The sequence below is a fragment of the Pseudophryne corroboree genome, chromosome 7, assembly GCF_028390025.1.
Source record: "Pseudophryne corroboree isolate aPseCor3 chromosome 7, aPseCor3.hap2, whole genome shotgun sequence".
In the NCBI taxonomy this organism is placed as follows: Eukaryota; Metazoa; Chordata; class Amphibia; order Anura; family Myobatrachidae; genus Pseudophryne; species Pseudophryne corroboree.
Window position 1 is genome coordinate 442,162,771 of NC_086450.1, and position 22,814 is coordinate 442,185,584.

The 22,814-nt window shown below is 46.6% G+C and overlaps 1 protein-coding gene, 1 non-coding gene and 1 pseudogene across 2 annotated transcripts; all 3 read left to right on the forward strand.

Moving 5' to 3' along the window:
- The first annotated feature begins 4 nt into the window (after positions 1 to 4).
- Positions 5 to 21,664, forward strand: RPS2 (ribosomal protein S2). Its single transcript, XM_063934924.1, has 8 exons — positions 5 to 94; positions 673 to 810; positions 3,853 to 3,942; positions 11,567 to 11,674; positions 11,766 to 11,939; positions 15,098 to 15,257; positions 21,350 to 21,441; positions 21,536 to 21,664. The coding sequence occupies exons 2-8, from the start codon at positions 676 to 678 to the stop codon at positions 21,617 to 21,619; spliced, it is 843 nt and encodes a 280-aa protein (XP_063790994.1). The 5' UTR covers positions 5 to 94; positions 673 to 675; the 3' UTR covers positions 21,620 to 21,664.
- On the forward strand, positions 8,452 to 8,559 carry LOC134946888 (U5 spliceosomal RNA; annotated as a pseudogene).
- LOC134946961 (small nucleolar RNA SNORA64/SNORA10 family) lies at positions 13,079 to 13,215 on the forward strand. Its single transcript, XR_010182501.1, has one exon. It is a non-coding gene; the product is annotated as a small nucleolar RNA SNORA64/SNORA10 family (small nucleolar RNA).
- Positions 21,665 to 22,814: the final 1,150 nt, after the last annotated feature.

Sequence of the window (22,814 nt, forward strand, 5' to 3'; positions counted from 1 at the left end):
ATGTTCCCGGGCGCTCCTCTCGCGATAACTGCCCGAGTATATAAGCGCCGCTCCCGCCCGGGCCCGGTCTCTGATCACTAGTGAGTGTGAACACGTAAGTGGCGGGGATTTGGGGGGAGAATCCACGGGCATCCGTGCTGGGGGTCTGACCTGAAGGCTGCTAGAGGGGCCGGTGTCAGCGGCCGGGATCCCTGGGAGTCTGTCCTGTCGGTATTTGTGTGAGGGGAGTGACGCCCGTCCTCGGGTGTGAGGTGCGGCCTATCTGCCCCCTGAGCCCGGGGATATAGTATCTCCATCTTGGTACATCCGGGGCCCCTGTAGCTACTGCTACAAAGACAGTGTCCCGACTTTACAGGCTGCTCCCTACGCTGCAGCCAGGCCCTATGTGCTGCAGCGTAGGGAGGCTGGTTACATATCCTGGTACCTGCGGCCAGCAATGGCTGGCATCTAGCTAGGTGTGTATGTGTATATATATATGTGTGTGTGTATATATGTATATATGTGTGTATATATATATATATATATATATATATATATATATATATATGCTTCTGCTGCACTGTGTGGGTAGTATGTGTGGTTAGTGTGTAGTTATTCTATTAGGAGGCTGTATAATATGACATCTAAGACAAATAGGAATATTTTCTAATGTATTGCTTTCTTTCCTTTTAGCAAATGGCGGACGACGCCGGTGGAAATAGGGGTGGCTTTCGCGGGGGCTTCGGCAGTGGGGGTCGAGGCCGTGGACGTGGTAGAGGCAGGGGCCGTGGAAGAGGCCGTGGGGCCCGAGGGAAGGCTGACGATAAGGAAGTGAGTATATCGGGGTCCTGTTCTTGCTGCAGCCTTTCAGTCCTAACCATGTGTTGCTGCTGTTGATATAAGACTAGTATTGCTTAGACATTGTGGGGGACATTTACTAAGCAGTGATAAGAGCGGAGAAGTTGCCCCATCAACCAATCAGCACTGACGTAACATCTATAATTTGCACACTATAAAATGATACAGAGCTGTTTGGTTGATGGGGAAATATCTCCACAAGCTCACTTCTCCGCTCTTCTCACTGCTTAGTAAATGTCCCCCTATAGAGGGGTATATGCAATTAGCGAGCGGCAATTTTTTGGCCGTTTTTTAATTCGACACAATTCGACCGTCTAATTTCGGCAAGTGGGTGCCGAAATTGACCATATTCAATGAAAAACGGATTCGACAGTCCCGCTGACGAAAAATGGCCGATTTGACGGATTTTGTTCCGATTTTTAAAAAACGGGGGGAAAAATTGCGTGGGGTCCCCCCTCCAAAGCATAACCAGCCTCGGGCTCTTCGAGCCGGTCCTGGTTCTAAAAATCCGGGGGGAAAAATGTCATTGGATCCCCCGTATTTTTAAAACCAGCACCGGGCTCTGGTGCTGGTGCAAAAAATACGGGGCACAAAGTGTAGGGGTCCCCCATATTTTTTACACCAGCATCGGGCTCCACTAGCTGGACAGATAATGCCACAGCCGGGGGTCACTTTTATACAGCGCCCTGCGGGCGTGGCATTAAATATCCAACTAGGCACCCCTGGCCGGGGTATCCTGGGGGAGTGGGGACCCCTTCAATCAAGGGGTCCCCCCAGCCACCCAGGGGTGAAGCCCGAGGCTGTGTCACCCCATCCAAGGGCTGCGGATGGGGGGCTGATAGCCTTTGGAAAAATGAAAGCATATTGTTTTTTCCAGTAGTACTACAAGTCCCAGCAAGCCTCCCCCGCAAGCTGGTACTTGGAGAACCACAAGTACCAGCATGCGGGAGAAAAACGGGCCAGCTGGTACCTGTAGTTCTACTGGGGAAAAAATACCCAAATAAAAACAGGAGACACACACCGTGAAAGTAACTTTATTTCATACATGCCGACACATACTTACCTATGTTGACCCGCCGACTGCCACGCCCCCCTCGTCACTGAAGAATCCGGGGTACCTGTGAAAAAAATTATACTCCCCTCAATCCAGTGTCCAGGTTATAATCCACGTACTTGGCAAAAAAAAAACGAACACCTGAACCAAACGGACTGAAAGGGGTCCCATGTTTACACATGGGACCCCTTTCCACGAATGCCGGGACCCCACGTGACTGCTGTCACAGAAGGTCCCTTCCCTTCAGCCAATCACGACACGCTACTTCGTGGCACTCACCTGATTGGCTGTATGCGCGTCTGCATCGCACAGCTCCCTCAATTAGTTTCAATGGTGGGAACTTTGCGGGTAGCGGTGGGGTTACCCGCGGTCAGCCGCTGACCGCGGGTGACCTCACCGGTGACGCAAAGTTCCCACCATTGAATATAATGGAGAGGCTTTGCGATGCGCTGTCTGAGAGCAGACGCACATACAGCCAATCAGCAGAGTGCCAGGACGTTGCGCTCGCTGATTGGCTGAAGAGACCTTTCTGTGACAGCAGTCACGGGGGGGTCTCTGCATTCGTGGAAAGGGGTCCCATGTGTAAACTTGGGACCCCTTTCAGTCCGTTTGGTCTGGGTTGTTTTGCCAAGTACGTGGATTATAACCTGGACACTGGATCAGGTGAGTATAATTTTATTCACAGGTACACGTGGATTCTACTTGGACAAGTGGGCCGAACGTCGTGTGAACATAGTATGTGTGTCGGCAGGTGTGAAATAAAGTTGTACTTTCAAGGTGTGAGTGTCCTGTTTTTATTTGGGTATTTTTTTTCCAGTAGAACTACAGGTACCAGCGGGCCTGTTTTTCTCCCACATGCTGGTACTTGTGGTTCTCCAAGTACCAGCTTGCGGGGGAGGCTTGCTGGGACTTGTAGTACTACTGAAAAAAACCAATTTTCTTTCATTTTTCCAAAGGCTATCAGCCCCCCATCCGCAGCCCTTGGGGGGGGGGGACACCCCTTGATTGAAGGGGTCCCCACTCCCCCAGGGTACCCTGGCCAGTGGTTACTAGTTGGATATTTAATGCCACGGCCGCAGGGCGCTGTATAAAAGTGACGCCCGATGCTGGTGTAAAAAATACGGGGGACCCCTACTCTTTTTGTCCCCCGTAGTTTTTGCACCAGGCGCAGAGCCCGGTGCTGGTTTTAAAAATACGGGGGATCCCCTGTCATCCCCCCCCCCCCCCGGATTTTTAGAACAGGACCGGCTTGAAGAGCCTGAGGCTGGTTATGCTTTGGAGGGGGGACCCCACGCCATTTTTTTTCTGGATTTTACCATTCCATTTAAAAAAAATATATATATATTTTTAAAAATATATAAATAATACTTGTGCCTCCAAAATAGACAAACCAAGTACCTAATCTCTTCTAATATAAATAGATATGCTATTACCAATAAAAAAAAAACATGTTTTAAATTTATTTTTTTTAGATTCCCCCACCAAAGTGTGGCGGATTGAAAATGACGAATTTACTGTCTAAAAGCACTGTTGTCGAATTTCCAAACTTCAATTGAATATACTTTTGTCGAATTGCTGCATTTGTACCATTGCAGAAATGTCGAATTTGACAAATGTTGAATTTTGAAAGTCCGTTTTTTTGACTGAAAGTACTGAATTGCATTGTCTAATTTTTATTTTTTTTTTTTTTTTTTTTTTTTTGCTAAAGTCCAGTTTTTCGACAATTTCGGGAATTCGACCGCAATTGCATATACCCCATAGTGTGTAGATATTCAGCCGGTGGCATTTATAGTGTATTTGTTACATCGTTAGATACAATTGATTGGTGTTTTTGGTCATGTTACCTGTAATAGGCTGAGAACCTGCATTTCTCCCTCCCCTGCTATGGGTGACTGTCACCACTGATATAGTTGACGTGTGTAAGAGCTTTGTGACTCTAACATGAATATATTCTTACACAGTGGGTTCCAGTCACCAAGCTCGGCCGCTTGGTCAAAGACATGAAGATCAAGTCCCTGGAAGAGATCTACCTCTTCTCCCTCCCCATTAAGGTGAGCCTGGCTTCCCTCCGCACATGGCGGGCCGGAACTTGTGGTCCCTGCGGGACGGAATCACTATCTGCAGTGTTGTATGCAGGCAGATCCTGGGAACTTGTGGGGGCAAGGACTTTCTCAGCAATGTATGGGACTGTGGATGTTGCTGAGAATTATGCCGGGTACATCAGAACAATGTTTCTGGGTGATCTGATGGGGTTGGCATAGCATACTACCTTCTGATTGGCCGCACAGCACGACGGGAAAGCATAATCGTGGGTACACACTGAACAATCTAGCCTATGTGTCGGCGCAATTTGGCCAGAAACATTCTGCTGGTAGTTTCAGTGTCTACCCACCCTTAGACTACTATAAAATTGCCGCGTTCCTTCATGCCCCTTGTGGCTTGAGGGAAAACCTGCCATGATGGTTGCAGCAAGCTGCCAGGGAACAGTCTGCGCTGGCATAGTCATAGCATAGAAATGTTCGTTTATTTCAAATGTTCCAAAAGAATGTGCTGCCTTAATCAAGTGGCATATTTACCAGTATAGTGACTTTCCCCATTCAGTCATGGCAAGAAGGAACCATACAAGTTTAGCATTGATCAGATGGATTGCCAGCACATAGGCTGATAGGAGCCCCTCCTTGCAGAGTTAGCTGTAGCTGATGGCTTACCCTATTGCTTCTGGGTACTGGCCTATAGTCAGCTCAGTGCTCATGTGGGCCGTTGGGGCAGATATATTAAGCCTGGAGAAGTGATAAGTGTAAGGTGATAATGCACCAGCTAATCAGCTCCAATATGTAAATTGACAGGAGCCAATTTGCTGGTGTTGCCTCCTTCCACTTATCACTGCTTTATCACTTCTCCGGGCTTAATACATCTGCCCCATTATGTGCCAACACCCTCAGATCAGGGTCTAGCCCCAGAAAGCTATGCGTTCCGGTTCTTGGTAAGTGTCACATTTACATACTGTGCGGATAGGTTTTGTGGGCATCTGCCAAAAATGTATTTCTTTATCATCCACTAGGGGTCACTGGAGTACTCTTGGGATATGGACGGGCGTAGCCGAACAAAGGCACTGAATATTTAAATTTAGGACTCTCCCCCCCTCCATATCCCCAAGTACCTCAGTGTACTTTGCCAGTGTTTTTTCGGTGCTCACAGATGAACATCGGCTTGTGGCAATGGCCACTTTTCAGAAGATTTTTATTTTTAATTTTTACACTTCCCGTCCCAGTTTCTGGAAAAACTTGGGTCCGGGATGGTGCCGCTGCAAGGCAGCGTATGGCGTGTCGGTCCTCACAAAGAGCACCCTCACAGCCACAGGCGCTACAAGGCAGCGCATGGCGTGTCGGTCCTCACAAAGAGCACCCTCACAGCCACAGGCAGCCACTGTCTCCTGCAAACTGAACGGAGCTTACAGGAAGAAGCTCCGTCACAGCCAGGATGAGACAAAGAGCTGGAAGAAACTACATCTGCAAGGAGCTTACACCAGAAGCCCCGTCACAGATGAGAAGCTGGAGGCTGTAACGGAGTTTACACAGATCACAGCCAGGATGAAAACGGCACAAGGTAGGGGTGTCAGGGCGGTCAGCTCACGCTGCCGCCCTGCTGTGTGTGAAAGTGTTAACTGTACCCGCCGCTAAGCACCGCTGAAGGGGTCCTGCTAAACTATGCACAGAGCGGCCGCACGTCACTCAGACGCCGGCCGCTCTCACTGTGCTGATGACCGGAGAGACTCCGTGTGCTGAATACGCGCAGAGCGGCCGCACGTCACTCAGACGCCGGCCGCTCTCACTGCGCTAATGCCCGGCACCACTACACGCCGCACAGAGACTGCCGAGACTTTAACACTGCCGAGACTTTCCTGTATGCTAAAGAGCGGCCGCACGTCACTCACGGACGCCGGCCGCTCTTTCAATGACACACTGCACGCTGCTGGCCGGACACAGAAGACTGTGTACTACGCCGCCCGCTCGTCCGGACGGCTCCCCGGCGCTATATACAGCGCTCTTCTGCTATCGCTCTCCTGCTCTCCCTGCACCTCGAACCCCGTACGCTGCAGGTACCATGGGGAGACAGGGGGGGGGAGGGTGAGTAATGCCCATAGCAGCAGCAAAGGCTGCATGGGTTTAAAATAAGCAGCGCAGCGTTTTAAACAGAATCAGAAGCTATATTATCAGTATAAAACTGTAGATATAAGATCAGTGGGAACTGTGATTATATGTTCAGCACATTTTATATATCTAATATATAATGAAGCTTGTTGCTGCCAGACTGTGTCTAATATCAGTATGAAACTGTGATTATATGTTAAGCAGTTTATATATATATAATATATATATGAGGCTTTGGTTGGCAATAGGCTATCAGTGGCATAATCTATTGCAGGTTTAACCATGTTTTCTGTTAATTTCTATAAGACATTCACTGCAGGCAGTGTTCATATTAATGAAGGCTAACTAAATACATGTATTTTACTGTATCCTACACCTGTGTTATCACTGTATAATCTGTATAATAGGCTATTAAGTCTATATTAAAAATGCAGCAGGTAACCTGTACTGTGATTTTATGTGAAAACATGGCATGACGGCCATTTTAATCATTGCTGTTTTTCCAGTTATAATTCCAGAACATTCCGGCAATACACCTCTACTCCACAAGGAGGCGCAGGGGTGTTAGTGGGAATTTTTAGTTTAGGATAATTCTAGAACATTCCTGCCCTACATCTTTAAGCCACCAGAAGGCGCAGGGGTGTTAGTAGGAATTTGGTTCGGGTTTCATGCCCATGTGAAATGCTTTTCACATAAGGAACACTTTAGTTCCTAATAAATATGCTGTTCAGCAATAACATATATATATAGATATATATGCCATATAATAAATTTATTAAGTCGTGCAAGTGTCTGTCTGTTGCCTATTAAGATGTCTGTCTACATAGCGAATAAGGCTCTAGTGCAGACTAAAAATGTTAACATTGGCAATTCAAATTAAAACAGCGGTAATCGGAGTCTCGGAATAACTCCGCCAGCGCTAACAAAAGACAATCTTTCCAAAGGGACAATTTTCCTTTGGGTACCAGAGGGTTTATTTCACTGGTCTTATAATTTAATGCACGATTCTATGTCAAATCTCACACCGATAACTACGAGTGAGAAGGGTACATTAGTCCAGCACTCAGATAGTGCGGGGTTTTGGACAACCATACAGACGCGATCCGCCATTGGTATATGCGTTTCTGTCAAACATTATAAAAACCCCTAGATTCTATGTATGAAACCATGTCGATCACGGTTAAATAAGCTGCACAGTATATCTGTAAAGCTTCTGCTAACGCCGGTTATTTTCATTGTCGTTAGTTAAGCGCTAAAAGGCCAGAGCTTGTTTGCTCCTAAATATACTTGTAACGGCATTTTATCCCTTTTAGGATATTCTGACATTAGCGCATACAGTATACTTGTAACGGCGTTTTATTCCTGTATAAGAAACAGTCACGCCTTGTAACGACAAGACGTTACAGTCAACAAGCCAGTGGTTTGATGACCTCTTTTACAATTGTGGAAGTGCGTCTTTTCATGTTACCTTTGCGAGGTTTCATGACTTCAACTCATATATGTCTCAGCTATTTACAGCTTGGAGTACAAAACTGCTTCTGTCGAACGGTTTGGCAGGTTGTCATTTAGTCTTTGCTGGTTTATAAACCAGGCAATAGTACGCCAACAGAGTCAAAGTTACTTATTTCCCTCTGTTTGAGCAAAATCAAACAGCTCCGTTGCAATATCAATCAGCAAGTCATTTACTACAGTTAGAAAATGGCTTTTCTGCAGTGAGTTTTTTGCTTTTTCGAGCCACAAAATTGTATAATTGCATTTGATCTTCACAATGCGTATTTACCCAGTCCGGTTTCTTCATCACAGGTTATAGCGTTTGCAAATCGCCACAACCATTACCCATTTCCATTCTACCGTTGCTTATCGCTTCCGGTATTTACCAAAGTGATGTTGCAATGATAGCTCATCTCACATAAGAACTATGTATCAACAAAGTCCTCTATCTTGCGCTACTAAGATATACTGCGGTAGCAGATTAAGTTCGAAAACAATCACATCTAAGTCTGTCTAAACGATATCAATTCCGAAGTAAGATTATAAATACGGTAAATCAAATACTTTTACCTACTACACCAGCAACAACAAAAGTACACGCACACTAGCGGTATATTGCTGTATTCACTTATTAAGAATAAAGATGTGTTTTCAGTTAGTTCGCCACCCTTCACTCGCGTTTCCCACAAAGGGACAAGGGTGCGTATACTCTGGAATGCAAGGATGCGTATAATCTGGACAACAGTCACAGAGTCAGGATTTGTATTTAAATTCAACGCAAAGGTTCTAAAACACGACACATTGCTGTCGATAAATGTACTAGAACTCTGTGCATTTTACAATGCAATAGATAAATGTCCTAGAACTCTGTGCATTTTACAATGCATTAAATGATTCGCTTTCAGTCGAACCAGAGATAGACTCTGGTTTCTCTTCAGAACGAATAAATCTTTCGCTTTTTACTAAAGATTTCTGTGGAGAGAAACAACCGTGAGTTTCATGTAATTTTGTTTTTCAGGCCTGGCTCACGCTGCCCTTAAGCAGTCAAACAAAGCAACGGCAGTTGCATACTCAACAACCAGTGAGAACCAAGAAGCCGCATGACAATGCGGCAGGTAACTCAAATCTTCAATGGCTCAGAACGCCATTATGTGAAAATGTCAAGACATCAATCCGTGAGTGGACATCTGTTAGACACACGATCTCACCCGTCAGGGTTTGGATCTTGAAAACTGGACATTAAATCCACAGGTGTTTCGTATGTGAGTCCACACAAGGAGGTTACCCTCAAGTATATCAGTATGTGTACATCACATTCATGGGGTCATTCAGCATCGTGTGTCTAGCTACACCATTTTCCGCTTCTCTCTTCGTTGCCAAAACGGATCAGAAGACAGTTCGTCACAGTCATACTGGTGGGATCTCATGGGTTTCAGAGAAGTTGCTTCTCGAATTTTCAAGGAATACTTGCACACGATCTGGGCCCGCTCATAATACGTCCAACCTGTTACATCAGGAAACGTTCTTTTACCCATAGTTACCTATGTACCTATTATCTATGTACCGCAGCTGCGGTTGACAGGGTGAGGGTTCAGACCGCCCTCTTAAAAAAAATAGAGCGTTACTGTATCGGTTATACCAACCATGTTACGAAATAGTAAGCCGCTTAAGGCAGCTCATTATTAAAAAGATTTCGTGTGCTTACATAGGTTGTAAACCTCGGAAGTTTCCAACATCATCCTTCAAGTAACCGTATTCTGTTAAACGGAATGGGATGGAAAACTGCGGTCATCTGCACTAAGAGTGCAGGTATCTGTGTGGTAAACTTATTTTCAAAGCGTTTGCTCTATTTGCGTCTGTAAACATCTTTCTACAAGGTGTCACCAAAGTTCAGACTCTATTTATCCCACCTACAGCGCTAGGCGATTTGAGGTTGGGTTCAGATTTATGACAGTTTTCATATTTTGGAACCTTTTCAACAAAAGGGAATTAAGTTTTCATATTTTGGAACCCTTTCAAAAAATGGGGATTAAGTTTCTCACTTTGGAAAACATTTTTCTTCTAGCCTTGGCTTCGGCAATAGTGCTTCGACAAGGGGTTTGTTTTCAGATTTGGTTGCCTTGTATTACAAGCCACCGTATTTGAGTTTTCTCATGACAAAGCAGATCTTCGGACGAAATCCGCTTTCGTATTCTTCACATCAATATACCAATAGTGGTTCCTGTGTGGACACCACATTCTAAAATTCTGAATGTGGTACACGCGTTACGCGTTTATATATGTACCGAACGACTACAGTACGTGATATGAATACGTTGTTTGTTCTATATGATACTGCAAACTGGAGTTAGCCAGTTTCTCAGCAGACATTATCCAGTTGGATAATAATGACTACAAGTCAGGCTTACTTTAAGGCTAAGTTACAATCGCCTACGTCAGTAATAGTTCATCCCACAGGTTCTGTGGGAATGTCAGACCCAGCGGGTCGTGGAGCGTCTACGACGCGGCTACATAGCCTTCAGTGCACCACGTTTGTGCACTTTTACACGTTATGAATGGTGGCGCCGTCAGCATATAGCTTTGGCTGCCTACTGTTACAAGTATCAAACAGCTCTCCCGCCCACGAGGGAAGCTTTGGTACGTCCCAAGAGTACTCCAGTGACCCCTAGTGGATGATAAAGAAAATAGGATTTTGGTACTTACCAGGTAAATCCTTTTCTTTGAATCCATAGGGGGCACTGGACGCCCACCCAGAGCAGTTTTACCTGGGTTGTTTTAAGCTCAAGGGAGCTTACTGAACAAATTTTACTTGTGTGGTATTAAGCTCAAAGAAGCTTATGGTAACACATTTTCACCGATTGGCTCAAATTATAAAGTTCTATCGGTTAAGGTGTCAACTGTTTAGTTGACAATAAGGTGGTGTTAAGCTCAAAGGAGCTTATGGTAACACATTTTCACCGATTGGCTCAAATTATAAAGTTCTATCGGTTAAGGTGTCAACTGTTTAGTTGACAATAAGGTTACAGGTCAACTTTGTGGTTGTCTGTTATAGGGATTCTCCATTGTCAATCTCTCTATATCCTGTTCGCTCAGTAAAAAACACTGGCAAAGTACACTGAGGTACTTGGGGATATGGAGGGGGGGGAGAGTCCTAAATTTAAATATTCAGTGCCTTTGTTCGGCTACGCCCGTCCATATCCCAAGAGTACTCCAGTGCCCCCTATGGATTCAAAGAAAAGGATTTACCTGGTAAGTACCAAAATCCTATTTTCTGGGGGGTTCCTGCAATGTGATCTTAAAGTCAAATCCCTGCTTTTGACACCAAGGTGTTAGCTATATGGTATACTAAATGGCCGTCTGTGCTACTCGGCCATCACCCCACCTCCCAGTCTTAAAGTTCTGCTTTTCATTTGTCATGATCTGTGTTCAGAGATGAGATGTACTAAATCCTTTTGGGTGATTTAAATGAACATATAGGGGGGTGGTTTCAATTGTTTGAAAAGTCAGTTGGGTGTCTGGTTTTTTTTTTTTTCCCCCCTATGTAATATACAGGAAAAACAGACACCCAACCGACTTTTCAAACAATTGAATTCCACCCATGAAGTTTAAGATGTGCTGTAACCCAGTGACAGGAAAACAGATTCATTCTAGTGGCAGCCCCCTAACTTTCATATGTTCACACGTTACGCTTAATCTATCATTAGCTACACTTGTTGCTCATCACTGTTATAATCCATGCTTAACCACTTGCCTGGTGTGGTCACATCAGATATGACCACGCCAGGTTGGCCTTTATCTGAAATGGTCGCATCGGGTGTGACCTTCCCCCTTACCTTGTTTTTTACCGGCGTCGGCTGCTGGGAAAATTCGGAGTGGTTTTCGAAAAAAATTGCCAGTTTAGCAATCACTCACCAGCTTGCCTACAAGAATTCTGGGACCTGAGTTCTTCAGAGTGAGCAAAGTGTGGCTTACCTTTACCATAGACCTGAGTGAGTATTTTTCTATGTATTTAATACTGGACTTTGTATTGTAGGAGTCTGAGATCATCGACTTCTTTCTGGGTTCTACTCTGAAGGACGAGGTCCTGAAGATCATGCCTGTGCAGAAGCAGACCCGTGCTGGACAGCGAACCAGGTTCAAGGTTGGTTTGGTGTTGCCAGCTTTAGTTCTGTTCCTGCTGAAGACTTGAAAGGCAGCCCAGTTTCTCATTTGTTTTACTCTCTGGTCATTAGGCTTTTGTGGCCATTGGAGACTACAACGGGCACGTTGGTCTTGGTGTGAAGTGCTCCAAAGAGGTTGCCACTGCCATCCGTGGGGCAATTATCTTGGCTAAGCTCTCAATCGTACCTGTTCGTAGAGGCTACTGGGGTAACAAAATCGGCAAGCCACACACTGTGCCTTGCAAGGTAAGTTTCATGGAGCTTTTAGTCCATTTTTCTTTGGGTTCCACAGGGAGACAGTGTAGCTGGTGAAGGACGGGCACCAAACGTTAAAGCTTTAGGTACAAAAACACTGAGCAATTGGTTTATTCCATCAAGGGGCCTAATTATGTACACAAGGGAATATATATGCTAGGCCTGGCTCTATCCCCTGTGCAAGCTATTCTTTTTGCCTGTAGTCTTTTAGAAGATGAATTGCTTATAGTGGAGAATGAAGATGAATCTGCTATTAAGGAGTCTATTCAATTACTGTGGAAATTCCTGACTTGTTGGAAAAATTAGTTTCTGACTTTTTTTATGTCGAATCTGTATGCGACCTATTCGCGTCAAGTGCCGTTTTTCCAACAATTCGGAAATTCTGACTCGGAAAACACGTGGATTGGCGGTTCAGCCGCGGATCCATGTATTTTGTCGAATTTGCAGGCGTTGCTGACAGGTTTTTGGCCTGTTTTCGACAATGCTGATCCGACTTTAGAAAAAAAAAAATTCGGATTGGCATTGTCTGAAACGGGCTAATGTCAAACGCCCGCAAATTGAATAGTGCAGTTTCTGCTGACACCAATTGAATACACCCTTAAGCTGTATATATGGGTGATCACTATACTGTCAACACATAATATTGCAGTGTGATTTCCCAATATGCACCCCCATTCTTAATAATTTTTACTTTAACATGTTGGCAAACAGAACGGAGACTGTGTATAACCTGTCGTGTGTCTGCTGCTGTCTTCCCACTGTGTTAAGTCCCATGTCCCTAAAAGGATTCTGGGGCAGATGTATTAACCTGGAGAAGGCATAAGGAAGTGATAAAGCAGCGATAAGTGTAAGGTGATAAATGCACCAGCCAATCAGCTCCAATATGCAAATTGACAGAAGCTGATTGTCTGGTGCGTTTAACACCTTGCACTTATCACTGCTTTATCACTTCCTTATGCCATCTACAGGTTAATACATCTGCCCCTTTGAGTGGTAGGATAGACCAGCATTACTAGTGTTGTCCTAGACACCAGGTTATGGTCTAGAATGCGGTTTAGTAAGGGGTATGAAGGAAACTGGTTTTTTCTAATGGCAAAAAAACCCCAGGTTTTGTGTAGAACACCTTGCATGGTCTCTCAGCTCTGATCATTACATGTGTAAAGTGGTGTAATTGTCGTTACAAGAGAGGCATAGTAACGAGCTCCTTATGCACGGCAGGCTGACCTCTGCAAATGGTCTTCCTGTTCCTGTCTGAAGCTCCACATACAGGCTGAGGCCTTGGACCCTGGATGTGGTATTGCCAAGTTTTCCTTAGTGCACTTTGGTTCCTTGGCCCCTAGGTGGCAGTGTTTCTATTTTCTGTGGGAGACTTACAACGTAATGGGTGCTGCAAGCTTGTTATTATCCTTTATTTATATGGCACCACAAAGGTTCCGCAACGCCCAATTACAGAGTACATAAACAAATAATCAAACCGTAAAACAGCAACTTACAGTTGATGACAGTATAGGACAAGTACAGGGTAAATAAACGGTTACATCAGCAGATGACACTGGAATAAGTATCAGGTGGCAGAAGACTGCTGGATGTGGAACAGTTGAAGTTTATTAGAGTAAGACCAAGGATAAGCACATGAGGGAAGAGGGCCCTGCTCGTGAGAGCTTACATTCTAAAGGGGAGGGGTAGACAGACAGGGGTGACACAGATGGGGTACATAGGGAGTGCAGAACAGAGGGTTAGGATGAGATTTGGCTGGGTTTGGTGAAGAAGTGGGTCTTGAGAGCCCGGTTTAAGTTTTGTAGAGAGGTGGAGAGTCTGAGGGGGAGAGGTAGGGAATTCCAAAGAAGTGGTGCAGCACGTGAAAAATCTTGGAGGTAGGAGTGGGAGGAAGTAATCTGTAGGCAGGAGAGTCGGCGTGCATTAGCAGAGCGAAGAGGACGGGTGGGAGTGTAAAGGGAGATAAGGTCAGAGATGTAGGTGGGAGAGGAGTGGGTGAGGGCTTTGTAAGCGAGTGTGAGAAGCTTGAAATGGATTCTGAAAGGGAAGAGGAGCCAGTGAAGGTCTAGTAAGAGAGGAGAGGTGGATGTAGTGCGTTTGGTGAGGAAGATGAGCCGGGCAGCAGCATTGAGGATAGATTGGAGTGGAGAGGTATTTGTCAGGAATGCCAGTCAGGAGCAGATTACAGTAGTCCAGTCTGGAGATGACCAGTGAGTGGATAAGAGTCTTGGTAGCATCCTGGGTCAGAAAGGGTCTGATCCTGGAAATATTTTTTAGATGAAAATGGCAGGTTTGTGAGAGGTGCTGAATGTGTGGTTTGAAGGAGAGGGAGGAGTCGAGGATTACTCCAAGACAGCGCACTTGGGGGCTAGAGGAGATAGTAGTGCCATCAATAGATAATGAGATTGTAGGAGGTGAGGTTATGCGGGAAGGAGGGAAGATGATCAGCTCTGTCTTAGACATGTTAAGTTTAAGAAAGCGCTGGGACATCCAGGAAGAGGTAGCAGAGAGACAGTTGGAGATATGAGTGAGGGGAGAGGTCTGGAGAGGAAAGATAGATTTGGGTGTCATTCAGCATAGAGATATTGGAAACCAAAAGAACTAATGAGCTTACCTAGTGAGGACGTATAGAAAGAGAAGAGGACCAAGGACAGAACCTTGGGGTACCCCTACAGTTAGTGGAAGTGAGGGGGAGCTGGAGTCATGAGAGGAGACAGAGAAAGAACGGTCAGAAAGGTAGGAGGACAGCCAAGAGGGCAGTGTCACGCAGACAATGTAGTGAATTATTTGCAGGAGAGGATGGTCCAGTGTCAAAAGCAGCAGAGTGATCAAGTAGAATAAGTATAGAGTAGTGTCCCTTAGATTTAGCAGCATGGAGGTCATTGCATACTTTTGTAAGGGCAGTTTCAGTGGAGTGGAGAGGACGGAAGCCAGACTGGAATGGGCCAAGCAGTGAGTGTGAGGAAAGGAAGTAAGGCGGTTGTAGACAATACGCTCAAGGAGTTTGGAGGCAAAAGGGAGGAGCTTGTGTATGTATAGTCCATTACATGGGTGTTCCTTGTATGCAGTACTGAGCTGGGTAACTAGGAATGTATCATTTTAGCCTAAAATGTAAAATAGAACTCTAACTGTGTGTGTCCTACTTCTTATAGGTAACTGGTCGTTGTGGTTCTGTCCTGGTGCGTCTCATCCCTGCACCCAGAGGTACTGGTATTGTGTCTGCTCCTGTTCCCAAGAAGCTGCTGATGATGGCTGGTATTGATGACTGCTACACGTCAGCCAGAGGCTGCACGGCTACCCTGGGTAACTTTGGTAAGTGCTCTTGGAATATAGTGCAGCAGTTTGTACTCACGGATGATTTTACCAAAGATGAGGACTTGTACTTGAGATATAGGTATTGCTTACATGACTAATAACAGATGTGACCGTATACATTGATGGAATGTATGTCAGTGGAAGCGTATATTTGTCTATCGTTCTCTGGAGGGATGCGCAGTGGGGGGAGAGTAGACCACCAATTAAATGTATTTTCTCTAACGTCCTAAGTGGATGCTGGGGACTCCGTAAGGACCATGGGGAATAGCGGCTCCGCAGGAGACTGGGCACATCTAAAGAAAGCTTTAGGACTATCTGGTGTGCACTGGCTCCTCCCCCTATGACCCTCCTCCAAGCCCCAGTTAGATCTCTGTGCCCGAACGAGAAGGGTGCACACTAGGGGCTCTCCTGAGCTTCTTAGTGAAAGTTTTAGATTAGGTTTTTTATTTTCAGTGAGACCTGCTGGCAACAGGCTCACTGCATCGAGGGACTAAGGGGAGAAGAAGCGAACTCACCTGCGTGCAGAGTGGATTGGGCTTCTTAGGCTAGTGGACATTAGCTCCAGAGGGACGATCACAGGCCCAGCTTGGATGGGTCCCAGAGCCGCGCCGCCGGCCCCCTTACAGAGCCAGAAGGCAGAAGAGGTCTGGAAAATCGGCGGCAGAAGACGTCCTGTCTTCAACAAGGTAGCGCACAGCACTGCAGCTGTGCGCCATTGCTCTCAGCACACTTCACACTCCGGTCACTGAGGGTGCAGGGCGCTGTGGGGGGGCGCCCTGAGATGCAATAAAAACACCTTGGATGGCAAAAAAAATGCATCACATATAGCTCCTGGGCTATATGGATGCATTTAACCCCTGCCAGAATCCATAAAAAAAGCAGGAGAAAAGTCTGCGGAAAAAGGGGCGGAGCCTATCTCCTCAGCACACTGGTGCCATTTTCCCTCACAGCTCCGTTGGAGGGAAGCTCCCTGTCTCTCCCCTGCAGTCACTACACTACAGAAAGGGTTAAAAAAAGAGGGGGGCACTAATTAGGCGCAGTATTAACTATACAGCAGCTATAAGGGGAAAAACACTTATATAAGGTTATCCCTGTATATATATAGCGCTCTGGTGTGTGCTGGCAAACTCTCCCTCTGTCTCCCCAAAGGGCTAGTGGGGTCCTGTCCTCTATCAGAGCATTCCCTGTGTGTGCTGTATGTCGGTGCTTTTGTGTCGACATGTATGAGGAGAAAAATGATGTGGAGACGGAGCAGATTGCCTGTAATAGTGATGTCACCCCCTAGGGGGTCGACACCTGAGTGGATGAACTGTTGGAAGGAATTACGTGACAGTGTCAGCTCTGTATAAAAGACAGTGGTTGACATGAGACAGCCGGCTACTCAGCTTGTGCCTGTCCAGACGTCTCATAGGCCGTCAGGGGCTCTAAAGCGCCCGTTACCTCAGATGGCAGATATAGACGCCGACACGGATACTGACTCCAGTGTCGACGGTGAAGAGACGAATGTGACTTCCAGTAGGGCCACACGTTACATGATTGAGGCAATGAAAAATGTTTTACACATTTCTGATAATACGAGTACCACCAAAAAAGGGGTATTATGTTCGGTGAGGAAAAACTACCTGTAGTTTTCCTGAATCTGAGAAATTAAATGAGGTGTGTGATGATGCGTGGGTTTCCCCCGATAACGGATAAATTCTAAAATGTTATTGGCATTATATCCTTTCCTGCCAGAGGTTAGGGTGCGTTGGGAAACACCCCCTAGGGGGGATAAAGCGCTCACACGCTTGTAAGGGCTCTACCTTCGCCTGAGATGGCCGCCCTTAAGGATCCTGCTGATAGAAAGCAGGAGGGTATCCTAAAAGGTATTTACACACATACTGGTGTTATACTGCGACCAGCAATCGCCTCAGCCTGGATGTGCAGTGCTGGGTTGGCGTGGTCGGATTCCCTGACTGAAAATATTGATACCCTAGATAGGGACAGTATATTTTTGCCTATAGAGCATTTAAAAGATGCATTTTTATATATGCGTGATGCACAGCGGAATATTTGTCGACTGGCATCAAGTCTAAGCGCGTTGTCCATTTCTACCAGTAGAGGGTTATGGACACGTCAGTGGTCAGGTGATGCGTATTCCAAACGGCATTTGGAAGTATTGCTTTATTAAGGGAGGAGTTATTTGGGGTCGGTCTTTCAGACCTGGTGGCCACGGCAACCGCTGGGAATTCCACGTTTGTACCCCAGGTCGCCTCTCAACATGAGAAGACGCCGTATTATCAGGCGCAGTCTTTTCGTGGACAAGCGGGCAAAAGGTTCCTCATTTCTGCCCCGTGACAGAGGGAGAGGAAAAAGGCTGCAGAAATCAGCCAGTTCCCAGGAACAGAAACCCTCTCCCGCCTCTGCCAAGCCCTCAGTATACGCTGGGGCTTTACAAGCAGAATCAGGCACGGTGGGGGGCCCGTCTCAATGAATTTCAGCGCGCAGTGGGCTCACTCGCAAGTAGACCCCTGGATCCTTCAGGTGATATCTCAGGGGTACAAATTAGAATTCGAGACGTCTCCCCCTCGCCGTTTCCTAAAGTCGGCTTTACCGATGTCTCCTTCTGACAGGGAGACAGTTTTGGAAGCCATTCACAAGCTGTATTCCCAGCAGGTGATAATCAAGATACCCCTCCTGCAACAGGGAACGGGGTATTATTCCACACTGTTGTGGTACCGAAGCCGGACGGCTCGGTGAGACCGATTCTAAATCTAAAATCTTTGAACACTTACGTACAGAGGTTCAAATTCAAGATTGAGTCACTCAGAGCAGTGATTGCGAACCTGGAAGAAGGGGACTACATGATGTCTCGGGACATCAAGGATGCTTACCTTCATGTCAAAATTTACCCTTCTCACCAAGGGTACCTCAGGTTTATGGTACAGAACTGTCACTATCAGTTCAGACGCTGCCGTATGGATGGTACACGGCACCCCGGGTCTTTACCAAGGTAATGGCCGAAATGATGATATTCCTTCGAAGGAAGTGAATTTTAGTTATCCCTTCCTTGGACAATTCCCTGATAAGGGTAAGATCCAGGGAACAGTTGGAGGTCGGTTTAGCACTATCTCAGGTAGTGTTGCGGCAGCACGATTGGATTCTCAATATTCCAAAATCGCACCTGGTTCCGACGACGTGTCTTCTGTTCCTAGGGATGATCCTGGACACAGTCCAGAAAAAGGTGTTTCTCCCGGAGGAGAAAGCCAGGGAGTTATCCGAGCTAGTCAGGAACCTCCTAAAACCGAGCCAAGTCTCAGTGCATCAATGCACAAGGGTTCTGGGTAAAATGGTGGCTTCCTACGAAGCAATCCCATTCGGCAGATTCCACGCAAGAACTTTCCAGTGGGACCTGCTGGACAAATGGTCCGGATCGCATCTTCAGATGCATCAGCGGATAACCCTGTCACCAAGGACAAGGGTGTCCCTCCTGTGGTGGTTGCAGAGTGCTCATCTTCTAGAGGGCCGCAGATTAGGCATTCAGGACTGGGTCCTGGTGACCACGGATGCCAGCCTGCGAGGCTGGGGAGCAGTCACACAGGGAAGGAATATCCAGGGCTTATGGTCAAGCCTGGAGACATCACTTCACATAAATATCCTGAAGCTAAGGGACATTTACAATGCTCTAAGCTTAGCAAGACGTCTGCTTCAAGGTCAGCCGGTGTTGATCCAGTCGGACAACATCACGGCAGTCACCCACGTAAACACAGGGTGGCACAAGAAGCAGGAGGGCAATGGCAGAAGCTGCAAGGATTCTTCGCTGGGCGGAAAATCATGTGATAGCACTGTCAGCAGTATTCATTCCGGGAGTGGACAACTGGGAAGCAGACTTCCTCAGCACGACCTCCACCCGGGAGAGTGGGGACTTCACCCAGAAGTCTTCCACATGATTAAAAACTCGACAGGTATTGCGCCAGGTCCAGGGACCCTCAGGCAATAAGCTGTAGACGCTCTGGTAACACCGTGGGTGTACCAGTCAGGGTATGTGTTCCCTCCTCTGCCTCTCATACCCAAGGTACTGAGATTGATAAGATGGAGAGGAGTAAGCACTATATTCGTGGTTCCGGATTGGCCAAGAAGGACTTGGTAACCGGAACTTCAAGAGATGCTCACGGAGGATCCGTGGCCTCTACCTCTAAGAAGGGACCTGCTCCAGCAAGGACCCTGTCTGTTCCAAGACTTACCGCGGCTGCGTTTGACGGCATGGCGGTTGAACGCCGGATCCTGAAGGAAAAAAGGCATTCCGGATGAAGTCATCCCTATCCTGATCAAAGCCAGGAAGGATGTAACCGCAAAAACATTATCACCGCAATTGGCGAAAATATGTTGCGTGGTGCGAGGCCAGTAAGGCCCGACGGAGGAAATTCAACTGGGTCGATTCCTACATTTCCTGCAAACAGGAGTGTCTATGGGCCTGAAATTGGGGTCCATTAAGGTTCAAATTTCGGCCCTGTCAATTTTCTTCCAAAAAGAACTAGCTTCAGTCCCTGAAGTTCAGACGTTTGTAAAAGGGGTACTGCATATACAGCCTCCTTTTGTGCCTCCAGTGGCACTTTGGGATCTCAATGTAGTTTTGGGTTCCAAAAGTCACATTGGTTTGAACCACTTAAATCTGTGGAGTTAAAATATCTCACATGGAAAGTGGTCATGCTGTTGGCCCTGGCCTGGGCCAGGCGCGTGTCAGAATTGGCGGCTTTATCCTGAAAAAGCCTTATCTGATTTTCCATTCGGACAGGGCGGAATTGAGGACTCGTCCTCAGTTTCTCCCCAAGGTGGTTTCAGCGTCTCACCTGAACCAACCTATTGTGGTGCCTGCGGCTACTAGGGACTTGGAGGACTCCAAGTTGCTAGACGTTGTCAGTGCCCTGAAAATATATGTTTCCAGGACGGCTGGAGTCAGGAAATCTGACTCGCTGTTTATCCTGTATGCACCCAACAAGCTGGGTGCTCCTGCTTCTAAGCAGACTATTGCTCGTTGGATTTGTAGTACAATTCAGCTTGCACATTCTGTGGCAGGCCTGCCACGGCCAAAAATCTGTAAATGCCCACTCCACAAGGAAGGTGGGCTCATCTTGGGCGGCTGCCCGAGGGGTCTCGGCTTTACAACTTTGCCGAGCAGCTACTTGGTCAGGAGCAAATACGTTTGTAAAATTCTACAAAATTGATATCCTGGCTGAGGAGGACCTGGAGTTCTCTCATTTGGTGCTGCAGAGTCATCTGCGCACTCCCGCCCGTTTGGGAGCTTTGGTATAATCCCCATGGTCCTTACGGAGTCCCCAGCATCCACTTAGGACGTTAGAGAAAATAAGAATTTACTTACCGATAATTCTATTTCTCATAGTCTGTAGTGGATGCTGGGCGCCCATCCCAAGTGCGGATTGTCTGCAATACTTGTACATAGTTATTGTTACAAAAATCGGGTTATTATTGTTGTGAGCCATCTTTCAGAGGCTCCTCTGTTATCATGCTGTTAACTGGGTTCAGATCACAAGTTGTACGGTGTGATTGGTGTAGCTGGTATGAGTCTTACCCGGGATTCAAAATCCTTCCTTATTGTGTACGCTCGTCCGGGCACAGTACCTAACTGAGGCTTGGAGGAGGGTCATAGGGGGAGGAGCCAGTGCACACCAGGTAGTCCTAAAGCTTTCTTTAGATGTGCCCAGTCTCCTGCGGAGCCGCTATTCCCCATGGTCCTTACGGAGTCCCCAGCATCCACTACGGACTATGAGAAATAGAATTATCGGTAAGTAAATTCTTATTATCATAATGTGGACAGTTGCTTTTTAATGGAAGCGTAGGGAGTAAAGATGTCACTAGTAATGACCATTATGTGTTACATGCCAATCTCCCTGCTCTGCTCAGCCTCACGTGTGTCTATGGTGTGACTGTCGTTATAAGGGAGAAAAAGTAACTGAGCTAAATATGCACGGCAGAGTGGCGGCACAGTGGCTGCGCTGTTCCTGAATGAGGCTCTATATAACATGTTACACTCCACATGCTGCAGGTTTATTGTAAGCTGTAAAATAACCAGCTTCGTGTATTTTCTGCAGCTAAAGCCACTTTTGATGCCATCTCCAAGACCTACAGCTACCTAACTCCTGACCTCTGGAAGGAAACCGTATTCACCAAGTCTCCATACCAGGTAAATCTACGGTTACCTCTGGTCCAGCGGAACTCGTGGTCTCTGCTTCACTGTTTAATCATGTGTTAATATTCCATCTCTCTCCTCTCCCCAGGAGTACACGGACCATCTGGCAAAGACTCACACCAGGGTGTCTGTGCAGAGGACCCAGGCTGCCGCTGTTCCTGCCACCTCCTAAGTGTTGTCATCAGAAAATGAAAGGAATAAAACTAACTTGATTTGTTGTGGAGGTTTTATTTTTCTCTTATGGTGTAAGGAGAACATTCACTTCCAGTGACATCTCTGCAGATGCTGACATACTCCAGTGTTCTAGTTCTGCCTTGCCACAAGGGGGCATAATAGTGGTCTTGGGTGCATAGAGGAGCCAGTCTATGTAGCTGTTTTAGTTTGGGGCAGATTACTGTCCATATCAGCCCTGTAGTGTCCCCCTATTGTGCAGGTTCTCCGGGGGCATCAGTGTTTAGTGTGGGATTTAAACTTGTGTTGAGTGTCCCTGTACTGTTGAGTGACTGATTTTTCAATGTGTTGCTCTGCAAAGTTTACACTCCAAAAAATCTTTCATTCAAGGTCCATGGCCTCCACAGAAACCTTCTTGGCTAGGTAGTATTTGGGAACTGGAAAAACTATAAAGAGGAGTTGAAGATTAATAGATGCCAGCTCCTTGGTTGGGCTTTGTACATATACATATAATGGCACAGCAGCTTAGTGGCAACCAGTACTAGCTCCACTGGTGGTAAAATCTGTGGGATAAAGTGGATGTGAGGTCACGCTGAAACTGCTACTGCAGACACTAAGGTCGCTAGCTGCAATGTGGAATTCCCTCACTAGTGTTCTACCAGAACTAGTCTGGCCAGCGTGGTGCTGTATTTGCTAGGGAAATTGCATAGCCCTGTGCTGATAGAACTAGGTCTCTTCACAAGCACCCTTCTCCTCTTGTGTGTGGAGTAATTAAGATGTAGGAATTTTCTGGCAGACTATAGATCCACAAGCACTTTTCCCTAATTTGATGGCTACCAGGGCAAGATGGCACTTATGCAACCACAGTACTGAGACTGCACTACAGGTAGTGGTCATTTTATTCAATCTCTATTAGTGTTCATCAGTGCACCAGGTATTGCCATCAGTGGTGTATGAGGCACAAGATTCTAGTGCATAGACAGGCTACAGCAGAGGTGGTCAAAAGGTAGATTGCCATCTACTGGTAGCTCGTGGAGCATCCGCTGGTAGGTCGTGACAGATTTAACAGAAAATAACTAAGGAGCTGCCGCTTCTCAGTTCCCAGGGCTGCAGTGCGTGGGTGATGTAATGTCACCCATGATGTGAGGAGCCTGGGTGCTAGTTTGAGCCAGATGGTGGTGGCAACGACGGAAGCA